This window comes from Eptesicus fuscus, chromosome 10 (genome assembly GCF_027574615.1).
Source record: "Eptesicus fuscus isolate TK198812 chromosome 10, DD_ASM_mEF_20220401, whole genome shotgun sequence".
Taxonomy (NCBI): domain Eukaryota; kingdom Metazoa; phylum Chordata; class Mammalia; order Chiroptera; family Vespertilionidae; genus Eptesicus; species Eptesicus fuscus.
The window spans coordinates 6,081,257-6,095,905 of NC_072482.1; the positions used below are offsets into that span (position 1 = coordinate 6,081,257).

At 36.6% G+C, this 14,649-nt stretch overlaps 1 protein-coding gene across 2 annotated transcripts in view; it reads right to left on the minus strand.

Annotated features, from left to right (window-relative positions):
* The window catches only part of SRPK1 (SRSF protein kinase 1), a 90,975-nt gene that overhangs the window by 40,450 nt on the left and 35,876 nt on the right, over positions 1 to 14,649 (minus strand). For both annotated transcript variants that reach the window (XM_028161237.2, XM_028161236.2), the window contains exons 3-6: positions 9,600 to 9,718; positions 8,332 to 8,440; positions 5,603 to 5,690; positions 4,525 to 4,612 (exon numbers count right to left, since the gene is read on the minus strand). In XM_028161237.2, the coding sequence (XP_028017038.1) occupies positions 4,525 to 4,612; positions 5,603 to 5,690; positions 8,332 to 8,440; positions 9,600 to 9,718 (404 nt within the window). The remainder of the gene's footprint in view (positions 1 to 4,524; positions 4,613 to 5,602; positions 5,691 to 8,331; positions 8,441 to 9,599; positions 9,719 to 14,649) is intronic.

A 14,649-nucleotide genomic window follows, 5' to 3' on the forward strand; every position in this document is an offset into this window, starting at 1 on the left:
CTCTCTGACATCCCCCAAGGGGTCCCAGATTGCAAGAGGGCGCAGGCCAGGCCAAGGGACCCCACCGGTGCACGATAGGAGCCGGGGAGGGATGTAGGAGGGCTCCAGGGCAGTCTGGCCCACCTCGCTCAGTCCCCGATCAGCTGGACCCCAGCAGCAAGGTAACCTACCAGTTGAGTATCTGCCCCCTTGTGCTCAGTGCACATCACAGCGAGCGGTTGAGCAGCCTTAGCATATTACATTTTGATTGAACGGACTGGACACTTAGCATATTAGGCTTTTATTATATAGGATAGCTAAGATCTGGAAACAGCCCCAAGTGTCCATCAGTAGCTGAGTGGATAAAGAAGTTGTGATACATTTACACAATGGAATACTATGCAGTTGTAAAAAAAAGAACCTCTTACCCTTTGAGACAACATGGAGGGACCTGGAGAGTATTATGCTAAGAGATATAAGGCAGTCAGAGAAAGACAAATATCACATGATCTCACTTACATGTGGAATCTAACGAACAACATAAACTAACCAACAAAATAGGCCCAGAGACATGGAAGCATGCAACAGACTGACAATTCTCAGAGGGGAGCCTGGAAAAAATTAACCAAAGAATTTATATGCATATATACATAACCCATGGACACAGACAATAGTACGGTAAAGGCCTGGTGAGAGTGCTGGAGTGGGGAGGTAGGGGGTTAATGGGGTAAAAAGGAGGACACTGGTAATACTTTCAACAATAAAGATACATACACAGATACAGAAAAACGCAGGAAACAGAATTTTTTATTTGCTTATATTCTTAGTTTTCAATCTTAAATTTTATTTATTGAGAGAAGCACTGCAATTTGGCAACAATGTTGTTTTAATTTGTAAGGAGTGATATAAAATTGACCAAATATTTGGTAGCTTAGAAAACAAAAATAATTGGATAAAATATCAAAAAGATATATGAAAAAACATTTTTGGGGAAGATGGTGTAAAGAAATACAAAAGGCTATTAAATGAAGTAAGAGCCACATTTAGTGTGCATTCTGAACAAGAGGAGCTAGCAAAATACATATTAGGGGGAAAAAAAGTATCCTAAAGATATAGATGGCCAAAAATGACATGCACTGGCTAGTGTCCATATTATGTACAGACCAGCTGTTCCTTCTTAGTCATTCCTCTCACTACCCATATAAGTAGAATGAACCAATTGATACTGAAGTCTACATAACTAACTTTCTAGCTCAGGGTTCTTTATATTTCAACTAGAGGCCTGGTGCACAAATTCGTGCATGGTTGGGGTCCCTCTGCCAGGCTGGCGATCAGGGCTGATGGGGGCAAGGGGGCTGGCTGGCCGGGGGGGGGGGAGGGGGGGGGGGGGAGGGGAGGAACCCCGGGAGGTTGGCTGGCCACAGGAGGTTGGCTGTGGGAGTGCATTGACCACCGGGAGGCAGCTCCTGCATTAAGCGTCTTCCCCCTGATGGTCAGCGTGCATCATAGCAACCGGTTGACCAGTTGCTTAGGCTTTTAAATATATGGAATATATAGATATGAGAAAGGCTACCACTCCAGGGAAAAAGAAGGCAGATGTATAATTTCATGAAGTATGTCTGCGCAGTGAAAAGAGATGAGGGGCGGGAGACTAACCCATTAACCCTTAACTCAGTGCTCTGAGTTTTATCCTTTTCAATCTCTAGCAGCAGATAATCAGCAGCCAAGAGAGCCAAATAGGAGGAAAGGCAGAGGAAAATGGCTAAGGACAAAGAAATGAATAAAATAGGGACTAAATGAATAGAAGCTACAGAGAAACCACCTGGTAAGTTTTGAAAATATCTTGGAATTTGAAATTCAAATCAATAATTTTCAAAAAGTCTTCTAGCTTTGGGTCAAATAAAGTCAACCAGCATTTCTGAGGAGAGGATATTATTAGAATATGTCTATAGTTTTATTTGTAACTTTCCCAAATTAGTAAAGAAATCTGGTACAAGACAAGATCAAATAATAGGGAAACAATTAATGGCCATCATGAGATCCTGTGTATGTTTTTATTTCTTTGTTAGCCTTCCTACTAATTTGAACACACACATACACAGTAAGCCAACTAAAAAGTGACCACAATGGACCCAAAATACTGTTTTGAAATGGGATGATTCTTACAAGTTTTCCTTAGAGAGCAGGCATATAATTTTCACTTCAAGGAAAGAACTCACAACTAACTACAGAATGACAGATAAAATATTTTCATATCACCTGTTCTCTCTGCTTTCTCATCTTTTCTTTTTGCTTCTCTGTTCAAACCTCTTACCATAGTCCACATGATACTACAGAGCCATACGTAGTCTGTCTCCTTAAAAAAAGATCATCGCTTGCAATTAAGAATGTTAAGAGAAATTGTTTGAGTTGTCTTGTACCCATGGTGTGGAGAAGTGGGTTTATGATATCTAAATCCAGCCTACCACCAAGAATGCTCAGGACCTACTCAAGAAGGCAAATAATTCTTTCCACTAATATTTACAGGGTAAAATAAGATTGTTGTTAGAGTAATAAATTTGACAGTAAAATAGTAGTCAAGTTTTCAGGCAAATTTAAATTGGCTAGTTGAAACAAGTGAATATGCTAGAAAAATTAATTGTACTGGACAAAAAGGTGTTCCTAAAGCGTTAACTAAAATTTTTATTGGTAGTTCATCTCATGATAAAATTGCGCACCATGTAATGAACCTAAAACAGTAATATTATAGTGCAAAAAATTAAAATTTAAAAGCCATCAAGACTACATTATAAAATTTTCAAAAGCCTCCTAATATTTAAATCAAGAAAGGAGAGATAGTAGAAGAATATCATGTAAGGAAAAATAACCTGTAAGTAAATTACATCTAGAAAATTAATACTTTAGAAAATTAATTGTAAGGCTAAAAGCAAGACACCCATGAAAAACACACAAGGTGTCAAAATAAGCCAGATTAAAATCATTTGGGCAAAAAATGAAATAGGATCTCAAGTCAAAGTTATAGAAAATATTCCTTAATTAACTTTTGGTCGAGAATATGATTGTATATTTTCAGAAAATAACTCCGAGACCATGTGGATTCCAGCAACAGAGAGGAATTGACAGGACTACTCCAGCCATGAAGACAGAAGAGAAGCAGTCCAGAGATGGAAGACGCTGACGTCGCCTTGCCATACTAGCAGTTAGCAGCTGTGCGTCACTGCAGGTTGCCCAGGACCAAACCAGAGAGAGTCGGACCTGCATTACCACCATTTGTCCACCATTCAGAACTGAAATGTCATTGCTGACATGTACACATAAGGAACTGTTTGACATTGAAATTGGGTCTCAAAAGAACTGTTGGCCCAAGAAGAAACTCACTACAGACTGATTAATTTGCCTGTCAGCATAACCATTATTGCTTTTCTCATTTTCGGTTCTTATAAGTGTATTTCTAATAGCACATGATCTCACTCATCTAGGGGAAATAATGAACAACATAGACTGATGAACAAGAACAGACCCAGAAACAAGGAGGCATGCATCAGACTGTCGGGCCTCAGAGGGAAGGTAGGGGAGGGTGGGGGTAAAGGGGAGAGATCAACCAAAGGACTTGTGTGCATGCATATGAGCCTAACCAGTGGTTAAGGACAACAGGAGGGGGGGGGGGGGTGTGGGGGCATGCGTGGGGAGGGGTATGGGATGGGAATGGGGGGATGAGGACAAATATGTGATACCTTAATCAATAAAGAAATTAAAAATAAATAATAAAAATAAATAAATAACAAAGTGAAAAAATAAAAAAATAAATAACAACAACAACAACAAAAAAGAATGTTAAGAGAAGCTAAACATACAGGGAAACAGAATGATATATGAAATGTCTTTTCTTTACATTTTTAAATAGGTTATGAATGGGCAGTTTTAGACTCTCCAATCCGAGTGAGACACTATCATTTATTCTGAAAAAAATCTGATAGGCCTTTATTAACATAGCTGTTACAACAACCTTTCAATTAGTTCACTGCATGTCACTCTGAAATTAACTCATAAAGAAAATCAGCTGAGCTTCCCTCCAACTATAAAATTCTAAGAATCCAGATAAAATCATAAAACAAGTCAGTTTTTTTCATTGATAGTATGTGAACAATCACACCAGTTTAGATTCTAAACATTAAACTACACGCACAACCTCTTCATTGTTTACCCAGAATTTATCATGAAAAATTACTTTCATTAAAATTTCTGAACTGATAAAAATCATAGAACCTCCTCTTAATAATACAAGGCTATTTTCTAAAAAAGTTATTTTCACTTTAGCTTAATTGGGCTGAAAAGGGGGAAAGCCTAAAATAATAATCTGAAATATCACAATATATAAAGACAGATATGATTCACATCTGTGGTCAGAAATTTATAATAAAACAAAGTAATTTTATTTTAGTTTGCCTTCAGAAAAGAGACCAATGGTGTTTATACAAATCTGGTTCCTTTTTTGGGATAAAGTTAATTCATGATTTATTTTTCAATAGGTTTTAAAAAGGATACGTGTTCCGTTAACTCCTGATATTTTAAAGTCATCTAGCAGTTGAACAACCATTTCTTTATTTGGATCATTAGGGTCTGAATTTCTCACCTATAATGGGGAAGACAGTATTTAGTAAAACAGGAAAGCACTGAAATAAGCCAAATGCCTACCTGCAGCAAATATAACAAAAGATTAATCACTCCAAGAAACAGCAAATTTATGAGAAAAACATATTAAAATTTTAATAGCTAAAATAAAGAACTTAATTCACAAAAGGAAATGCATCCAAAAAAGGTTATTATACTAAATCGACCATTTTTCTACTCAAAGTACAATTCCCAAATTAACTGTTGGTAACCAGGCTACAAGCAATTAAGCTTTGGCAGGATGCAAATCAACCACAGCACAACCACATGGTTTGTTCAAGCTGATATTTTTGTTCAAAGAAAAACTTTCTCAACGAAGGAAGCAATACAGTAAATTACTTTTGGGCACAAACCTCCTTCTTTTGTCACAGACTGGTACTTTGAAAGTACTTCCTGGTCTAACATCGTCATCTTAGAAATGAAACATTTAAAGTTCAGAAGAAAGAAAATGACTTGGAGGATATACTGGGATACAGCTGATCCTAAAACCTAGGTTTTCTAACTCTGACTTTAAGCTCCTTCTACTACATTGGAATTTTCTAATAAAACTGAAAGCAAGTTTTCGCTAAATGTACTTAAGTTTCCAAGTGTAAAGGAATTAATACAATGTTTATTTTTATAACATCTAAAAACCTAAAATAGGTATTTAATTATTAGCACAACTTTCCTTTTAACCATTAGTAGGAAAGAAAAACATTCTTTGTGCTGACACATAAAACATATTCAATAAACATTTTTATTCGACGTGTATGAGGGCATGAGAGCATATTCTATCAGTTCTCTACCACATGCACAGAATGTATAAATATTATTGTCTTCCTCTACTTCTTTAAAGATACTGAAACTTTATAGTAAATATTAGCCATGCTAAAGAATTTACACTTTGTATGTCTTAATTCAATAAAACTTTATTTAATACTTTGCAGTTCACATATGATCTAATAATACTCACTGATTTCAGCAACCGGATTTCATCTAGTGCTGTTTCCGTATAATGTTCAGCACTTTTAACTACTTTCATGGCTACAAACTTCTTTCCCCTAAGAAACAAACATAGACAGTTAGGACTAAATGTCCTCCTTTACTTTAGGAAGCTAAGATTTTGATATAATGGGAGGCAGTGACAAAAATACAAATATTGATTTCATTGTTTCCTTGTATTCAAATACAGAGATCACTTGTACCCAGCAATTAACTGGCCAGATTTAATTTATAGAAAGAAAATCTGTTCTTGGGTAATGGCAGTAACTAAACATTTTTTCTAAATTAAAATCTATCTTCTTTTTTTTTTAAAATATATTTTACTGATTTTTTACAGAGAGAAAGGGAGAGGGATAGAGAGCCAGAAACATCGATGAGAGAGAAACATCGATCAGCTGCCTCCTGCACACCCCCTACTGGGGATGTGCCCGCAACCAAGGTACATGCCCTTGACCGGAATCGAACCCGGGACCCTTGAGTCTGCAGGCCGACGCTCTATCCACTGAGCCAAACCGGCCAGGGCTAAAATCTATCTTCTTAATGTCTTCCTGAACCCAAGGAAAACCATAAAAAGGGAATGGATAAGGGGAGGAACCCCACCAAATCTTAAGTATCTTGTCTACCTGTCAAAAGCTAAAAGGTTAAAAGCTATAATACTTTCCTATAAGAAGCCAGCCAGAAGAAAAAGTAGGGTGAAAACAAACTAAAAAAAAAAAAAAAAAAAAAAAAAAGTACATAGATAGCAATTACTGTTCTCATCAAAGATAGGTGGTACACTTTTAGGTAAACACCCCATGATAATTGATTTTTATGTAGAGAATAGTTTTAGACTATGACTGAGCAAATCTGTTACCAAAAGAAAATATAAGAAAATTTCACATAGGTTTAGGGCAAGGGTAAAGAATGTCCAACCTGTGGGCCATTATTTGGTGTGGCCCAGCCAAAACATTAGGGGTGATTTAATGAAATGTTTGACAAAAATAGCAGGCTAATTTTTAAGCTGATAATTTCGTATGGCCGGAGAATGATGTGATAAATATCCAAATGGCTCTCGGCAGAAAAAAAGGGCATCGATTTTCAACTGGTATGCTGCAAGAACTTTTAAAACATAAAATATTTAACTATTTAGTCAGGGGCACTGACCTCTTTCCTCTTAAGACTATAACATTAAAAAAATGGACAATAGCTGTCCAATGTACATGCCCTGTCTTGAACAAGTATATAGTTCATATAACAGAGTTGCATCTTATTGGTCATGTCGCATAAGAAGGTTGCATCTGATTGGTTACTTCTTGGTACCAGAAATTCTTATATACAAGTACTAGAGGCCCGGTGCACAAAATTTGTGCATGGGGGGGGGGGGGGGGTGTGTGTGTGTGTCCCTCAGCCCAGCCTACACCCTCTCCAATCTGGGATCCCTCTCACAATCCAAGACTACTGGCTCTTAACTGCTTCTACCTGCCAGCCTGATCAATGCCTAACTGCTCCCCTGCTGGCCCGATTGCCCCTAACTGCCCTCCCCTGCCAGCCAGGTCATCCCTAACAGCCCTCCCCTGCCGGCCTGGTTATCCCTAACTGTCCTCCCCTGCAGGCCCAGTCACCCCTAACTGCCCTCACTTGCCAGCCTGGTCACCCCTAACTGCCTTCACCTGTCGGCCTGGTTGACCCCAACTGCCCTCCCCTGCAGGCTTGGTCGCCCCTAACTGCCCCCCCCTGCAGACCTGGTCACCCCCAACTGCCCTCCCCTGCTGGCCTGGTCACCCCTAACTTCCCTCCCTTGCCAGCCTGGTCCCCCCAACTGCCCTCCCCTGCAGGCCTGGGTTCACCCCCCCTCCCCTGCCAACTGTCCTTCCCTGTAGGCCTGGCCGCCCCCAACTACCCTCCTCTGCTGGCCCGGGCACCCCTAACTGCCCTCCCCTGCAGGCCTGATCGCTCCCAACTGCCCTCCCCTGCTGGCCATCTTGTGGTGGCCATTTTGTGTGTTGGAGTGATGGCCAATTTGCATATTATCTCTTTATTATATAGGATAGGCACCTGGTTTTTATCTTTTTTATTAACACATTTTATGATTTTATTTTTTTGTTAATCCTCACCCGAGGATATTTTTCCACTAATTTTTTAGAGAGAAGTAGAAAGGAGTGGGAGAGAAGAGAGAGAAAATACCCATGTGAGAGAGATACATCAGCCAGTTGCCTCATACAAGTGCCTTGACCAGGTTTGGGGATCAAGCTTGCAACCAAGGTATGTGCTCTTAATTGGAATTGAACCTGGGACCCATCAGTCCATGAGCCAACACTATCCACTGAGCAAAACTGGCCAGGACTAGGCACTTGATGTTTAAAAAGTTATTTTGGAGCAAAACGGTAGGTAATTACTACTATTATATGTCTTTTTGTAAATCAATTTAACTTTACTCTGGTGAGAAAAAATATAAAATTACATACCATACTTTTAGTAATAGTTGCAATGCTTTGAATTTGGGAGTTCTAAGTGCCTTTTGACACTAATTTAATTAATCTTTTGTCTCTAAGGCCTTTTTCACCAGAGGAAAGTCATTTGCCCAAGAACACAAAGATTATCAACAACAAAATTCTGATCAAGAAATCAGTCAGAGTTAAACTGAAGGTGGAAGAGCTCTGGAAAATCAGAAACATTTAGCTATCACCTTACTCATTCTTTTGCAGGACTACTAAAACTTACTGAATATCCCATGATAACCACACTGTTGAAAAGTGTCCCCAGCCCAACTTTCGGATCACATGATATCTCCCATTGAATAGATCTCCGATTTTCACAAGATGGTAACCTCCTGGAAGAAATAACAGGAGGGAAACATTCACTTAAGTATATGAAAAGGTATCTTATATATCCCATTTTCAACATCTATATACCTTTTATCAAATAAAAATGGTTTCTTCTACGCTATCAATTCAACAAGAAAAATTTAAGTCAAGTCAGCCATACAGTATCATTGAGCTCATGTTACAAAAAAAGATCTTAGAGAATAAAATTAATGATTTAGAGGGAGCAAGTGATGCTTTGTAGACCATTTGCTATTTAAAATAAGTCATCCTCGAAAAAAAGTAGCCATGTAGGTTGCTTGGCATAAAAAAAAAAAGAAAAAGAAAAGAAAAAAAAATAAATAAAATAAGTCATCCTCAAACAAAAATTAGGTTATGTATCACAATAGATTTATCTAAACATCTAAATCTATTTATAGTTGCAGTCTCAGGATTATTATTTTTTTTTTTTAAGAGGGAGATCAATGGATTCCATTTACTTAACTTAAAAACACACAGGATTTGATTTTCTAAAACACAAGACAACAAAACCCAGGAAGGCCTGAAAAGGCTTCCAACAGTGGCAGGAATCAAGTTATTTTAACACCGATCTTTGCCTGCTGAAAATAAGAAGACCCAGGTTCTCCTAGATGGTAAGATACATTCTAAGTCCCTACCAAAGAATACTGCAAAGTCTCAAAAAGAAATAGAAAAGCTATCAGGCAATCTTAGGACATAGTTTAAGTACATATAATTCCAGTTTAACTTACCTTAGCAATCATCATGAGAAAAAAGTAATAAAAAGGTGTTTTGCAAAAGTCTACATATAAAATCTTATCACTGGTTATTTCTGGGTGATAGCATTAAAGATGTCTTTATTTTCTTTTTGTTTAATATATGTCTGAAGTTTTCTAAGGTTAAGTATGCACTATAATTTTTAAGGAGAATAAAAGATAAAAACAGATTTAATATAAAAATAATAAATGGAGTCAAACTAAGAGGAAATACTCTTTCCTATATTTAAAGAAAGAAAAATGCAGACACCTGTAATACTTTCAACAATAAAGAGAAATTTTTTAAAGATACAGTAAGAAAAAAAAAAGCATCAAAACTTTACACTGATTGAGCAAACATTCAAATGAGAAACTGAATATACGTGGATCATGTCTTACTTATAGAAAGTCTTACCTTTACAATAATCATTGGGGTCTTCCTGCTCATCATCATCAGACCCAAGAATCTCCTCTTCCTGTTCTGGTGGATCACTCTCAGAGTGGGGAGCAGAGCCTCGGTGCTGAGTTTCAGATCTAAGAAATAATACAAACATGTTCAATCTAAATGGACAGAAGAAAATGGGACTTTAACAAAATATCATTATCAAAATGTCCTCCCCCTACTTAACAGATAATATAAACAGAGTATTATCTAATGGCAGCTTAGGAAAACATTAGCTATCACTTTACCTCACGTTAGTAAAGTACCACTTTTTAAAAAGTCAGTACATGATTAAATAAATCTGGAAAATATACGGAGTGGGGCAAGAGTAAGTTTACAGTCATGAGAACGTGAAACACAGAGTTTATTCTTGTATTATTATTTATAAATGACTGTATTTTCCACGCAAACAACTATAAACCTACTTTTGCCACACCCTGTATATAAAGGAAAAAAAGTACTTGAATCATAATATCCAAACATAATTGCTGATAAAAACTATTAGATTTTCTTCCAGGTACTTGGCTGTATTTGGGAGGGAGGAAAGGCAGGGAAAGGGGAAGGGGGAGGGGGAGAGAGAGAAAAAAAGAGAAATACTGACTGGCTGGTTGCCTCCCATTCGCACCCCAACTGGAGATCAACCCACAGGCACCAGAAATCAAACATTACACACCTTTTGGTGCAGGAGATGACACTCCAATCAACCGAGCCACCTGGCCAGGGATATTTTGCTGTATTTTTAGAGGAAAAATGTGCCCCACACATTGAGCGACAAACCACGAACCAAGAAGTTACAGGTTGATTCTGGTCAGGACACATGCCCAAGTTGTTTACAGGAGGCAATCAATATTTCTCTGTCATCGATGTTTCTCTCTCTCTATTCCTCTCCCTTCCTCTCTTTCTAAAATGAATAAAAACGTATTTTAAAAATATATATACTTGTCATTATATACTATCTAAAAATTTTGTATTCTGCTTTTCCTACTACGTTGTAAACTTTTTTCTTCATTTCTATGCAATCTCTTTAATTTTACTATTTCCCTTAGAAGTATCACCACTTAATTTGCACATTCTGTTCGACTGCACATTTAACTTGTTTCTAGTTTTTCACTACTAAAAATAAAGCTGTGGAATATTTTTGGATAACCTTTATTCTGTATTTAGAATTATTTCCCTAATGTCAAACTATCAGATAAGGAAAGAAATATTCTCCCTAGTTATAAAAATAATATGTTAAATGTAGAAAAATTGGAAAGAAATTATTTGTTTTATAACAAATCTGCTCTGAACAAATGAACATTCTGGATGATTTCCTTTCAACCTGTGGCCATGAATGATTTATAGGATTATGTAGTATGACTTTTCTAAAAGGGCTGAGTTATATCTACAGCCACATATGGGCTTTTGGTATTTAAGTATTACCAAGTTCAGAAAACTTAGCTTATTTGATAGGCAAAAATAATATCTAATTTTGTAATGCATTAAAAATTTTTATTGATTCCTTTTTCCACATGCCATCAATTACTTATATTGAAATTTTTGTGTGCTGAGAAGTTTAGGAGACAGAAAGATTTGCATTTACATTCAGGCTTTTAACACATACTAGCTCCCTGCTTTATAAAAAGGTTTATGCAAAAGAAGCAGAGTAGATATTTCTTTCAGTAGTTGTAGTTCTCGTTCCTCAGTATTTTATTTACTTTTTCATAAACCTGTTTGATCAGACTGTTTTTCCAAAAGATTTAATAAAACAGAAAACAAAGAGCAATAATCAAAGCAAAACCACTTATATGGGTTATTGAAACTTAAGAAATACCTCAGAGCAAGCATGACTAATGATTCAGATTTAGATATTCGGTGGCCATTCCAATCTACCTCAATTTTTGTTACTTTTTTTTTTGTCTCCCAGGAATTAGAAAAGTAGCTATAAAACCGCATGATTCAGCTCTACCTGGCATTGTTCAGTGATTAGAACATGGGCTACACACTGGAGGATCTTGGGTTCAATTCCTGGTCAAGGGCATGTATGGGAGGCAACCAATCCATGTGTATCTCTGACAAAAAAATCAATAGAAAAAATATCCTGGGCCCGGCTAAGTGATATGAACTAGGAGGTCACGGTTCCATTCCCTGTCAGGGCACATGCCTGGATTGTGGGCTCCATCCCCAGTGTGGGGCATGCAGAAGGCAGCCAACCAATGATTCTCTCTCATCATTGATGTTTCTATCTCCCTCCCTCTCTGAAATTAAAAAAATATATATTTAAAAACAAAACAAAACAAAACATATTCTGGGGTAAGGCTTAAAACAAACAAGTAAACAAACAAACAAGTAAAGCAGACAAAAAAAGCCCCCCCACACACCCTGCTTGATTCAAGTGTTGTTCACTCTTAGTGAAAACATGTCTTTGGGAAACTTATTTAGTAAGGAACTACTACCACTTTCCTAAATAAAGGTAATGAGTCTGAATGAACACCCCTAAATTTAAGACTAAGATAGATTTCTAAAACAGATCCTCTGATTTCAAACTCGTTGCCTTTAGAATTAAAATTAAAATTTGATTGTAAGAAGAATTACAATTTTGAAAATTTTGAAAAGCAGTAAAATATAGTGAAAACCAGATATGAAAATGTTGGAATATGAGAATTTTACAAGTACGATGAGAGTAGTGTTAAAAAATTATTTTTTAAAGATTTGAAACATTTTTTGAAGCAAAAATAATTTGATTCTTTTATTGACCTGTTCTGTTGGTTTTTAGCTATAAAAGTGAACACTTAAATATCAGACTCAGTTAAATGGTTTAAAATTGAATTATAAATTGCAAGTTGCAGTGTGAAATACTATTAAGTCTCCACCCTGCCATGCATTAGTAGTACAAAAGAAACTTTTTTATTCTAAACAGATAAAACAGATTACTTAAGGGGGAGGGGGAGCATCTTACTTTTAAAATTTCATTAAAAACATACTTAATATATATTTAAGTATTAATTTTTAGTCTTTCATTTGCGCAGCCCATATTTACCAGTAACTTCTGAAGACTGAGTGCAGGGGAGGTAAATTTATTAAGATCTCTCATTTTACCCATCCCTTACTGCCAGTCTGGGTATAAATTGCTGTTGTCTTCTAGCTTTCTCTGGTACTGTTGACAATCCAATCACAAATGCATTCTGATTTCCCAGCCTCGAAAAAAGGTGGGGTTTTTTTTTTAAGGATCTTCTCTTTAATCCCTATTTTCTGAAATTTCCTGAATGGCTTTTTTATTAAAAATCCATCGTGTTAAGTATGTCTATTTACTTGCAAACTAAAGATTCATTCAATTCTGATAGAAATTGCTTGTATTTCACTAAAAATTTAATTTTCTTCATTTCATCTACTCTCTCTGGAATTATTCTCTCAGGTACTGGACCTGAACCCTCTGTCCTACTTCATCGATTTCTTATGTTTTCTCTTATTTTCTATCTCTTTAGGATTTTTATTTTTGGTTTACTTTCTAGACTGATCTTCCTAATTTGTGTTGCCTTAAATTGCTACCAATTTTTAATTTCCCACAATTATTTTTGATCTTGAATATTACTTTTTGTGAGATTCCTGCAGTGTTCCAGTGATGTACCATCTTCTTTTATCTTAAGGATACAATTTAGTTTTAAGTCTCTTTCTCTGCTTTGCTTTGTTTTAGCTTTCTCAAACTGCTCATGTTTAACTAATGCTACATTAAGGACATCAAACAACTGAAAAAGGCCTTTGTCAAAAAAAGACAAAAACCAAAAATTTAGAGGAGACAGTTATCATTAGGCAATGAGAGTGATAAGATGATGACATAATTAAAGCACTAAAAAAATCACTGCAAACTTTGATGGGTGTTAAAAGTAGCATAAAAGAAAAATCAATGCTACAGAAAGAAATTTCAACTTATTAACATTAGGCACTAAAAACTTCCTCCTTGAACCAAAACAGGAATTCTAAAATATTTTCAGTCTGTTCCTTTAAACTCTTCATAGTTATTTCATGTCTAAAGTATATGCTCTCCATATTCAGAAGAAAAAATTGCCAGCACTTTAAAGCTCTCAACATGTATAAAATTTAACTCAGTACTATCTACAAAATCTATCTATTTAACTATATATATATATCTCAACATGTATAAAATTTAACTCAGTACTATCTACAAAATCTATCTAACTATATATATATATATATATATATATATATATATATATATATATATATATATATGGCTCATATGCTAATTGTCCATTCGACTGGTTGCTATGATGCACACTGACCATCAGGAGGCAGACGCTCAATTCAGGTGCTGCCTTGACACACACTGGCCATTGACAAAGAAACGGCACCATGGACCTGGTGCTGACAAACCAAGTGGGACACAGGACCCACCACCACCCCGGAGCAACAGCCCACCAAATCGCAGCCAACGCTGCCAAGACCCCATAGTGCAAAATCCGGCCCACAGCTCAGCCCAGCAATGGTTAGCTGTGGGCGCCGGATAATGACATCACGTAGCAACGCCCAGCTTCCTCTCCCTAGTGACTAAGCCTCCTTGGAGTTTCTTCAGCCCAGGAACACAACTTGCTTTATAGCCTGGTACAAACATTTTATACTTTAACCAAATGTCTGTGAAGCGTTTTCCCATGCCTTATCTCATTTGATCCTCACAGAAGTCCTGGAGCAGGTAGATAGGAGATTCGGTAGAATCCTATGTTCTTTTCATTAACCAGAAAATGGAGATTTAGAAAGTTTAGAAACCTGACCCGACTGAAAAGAAGAAATGGTGGACCTTGAAAATGACTTCAGGTTTTCTCACTGCAGAATATAGTCTGTTGTAGTTAAATATTTTACCCTTTGTTCTCCCTACATGATCTACAATAACAATCTGCTTCGTGTTGATATTTACTGCTGTGTTGCTGACAATCACCTGAAAGAGAAGTTGGGGTGCTTCACTGGGCTGGAAAAAGTTTAGCTAAATCAGAAAGCAGGTGTAATTAAGCAAGTTTATTCTATACATATA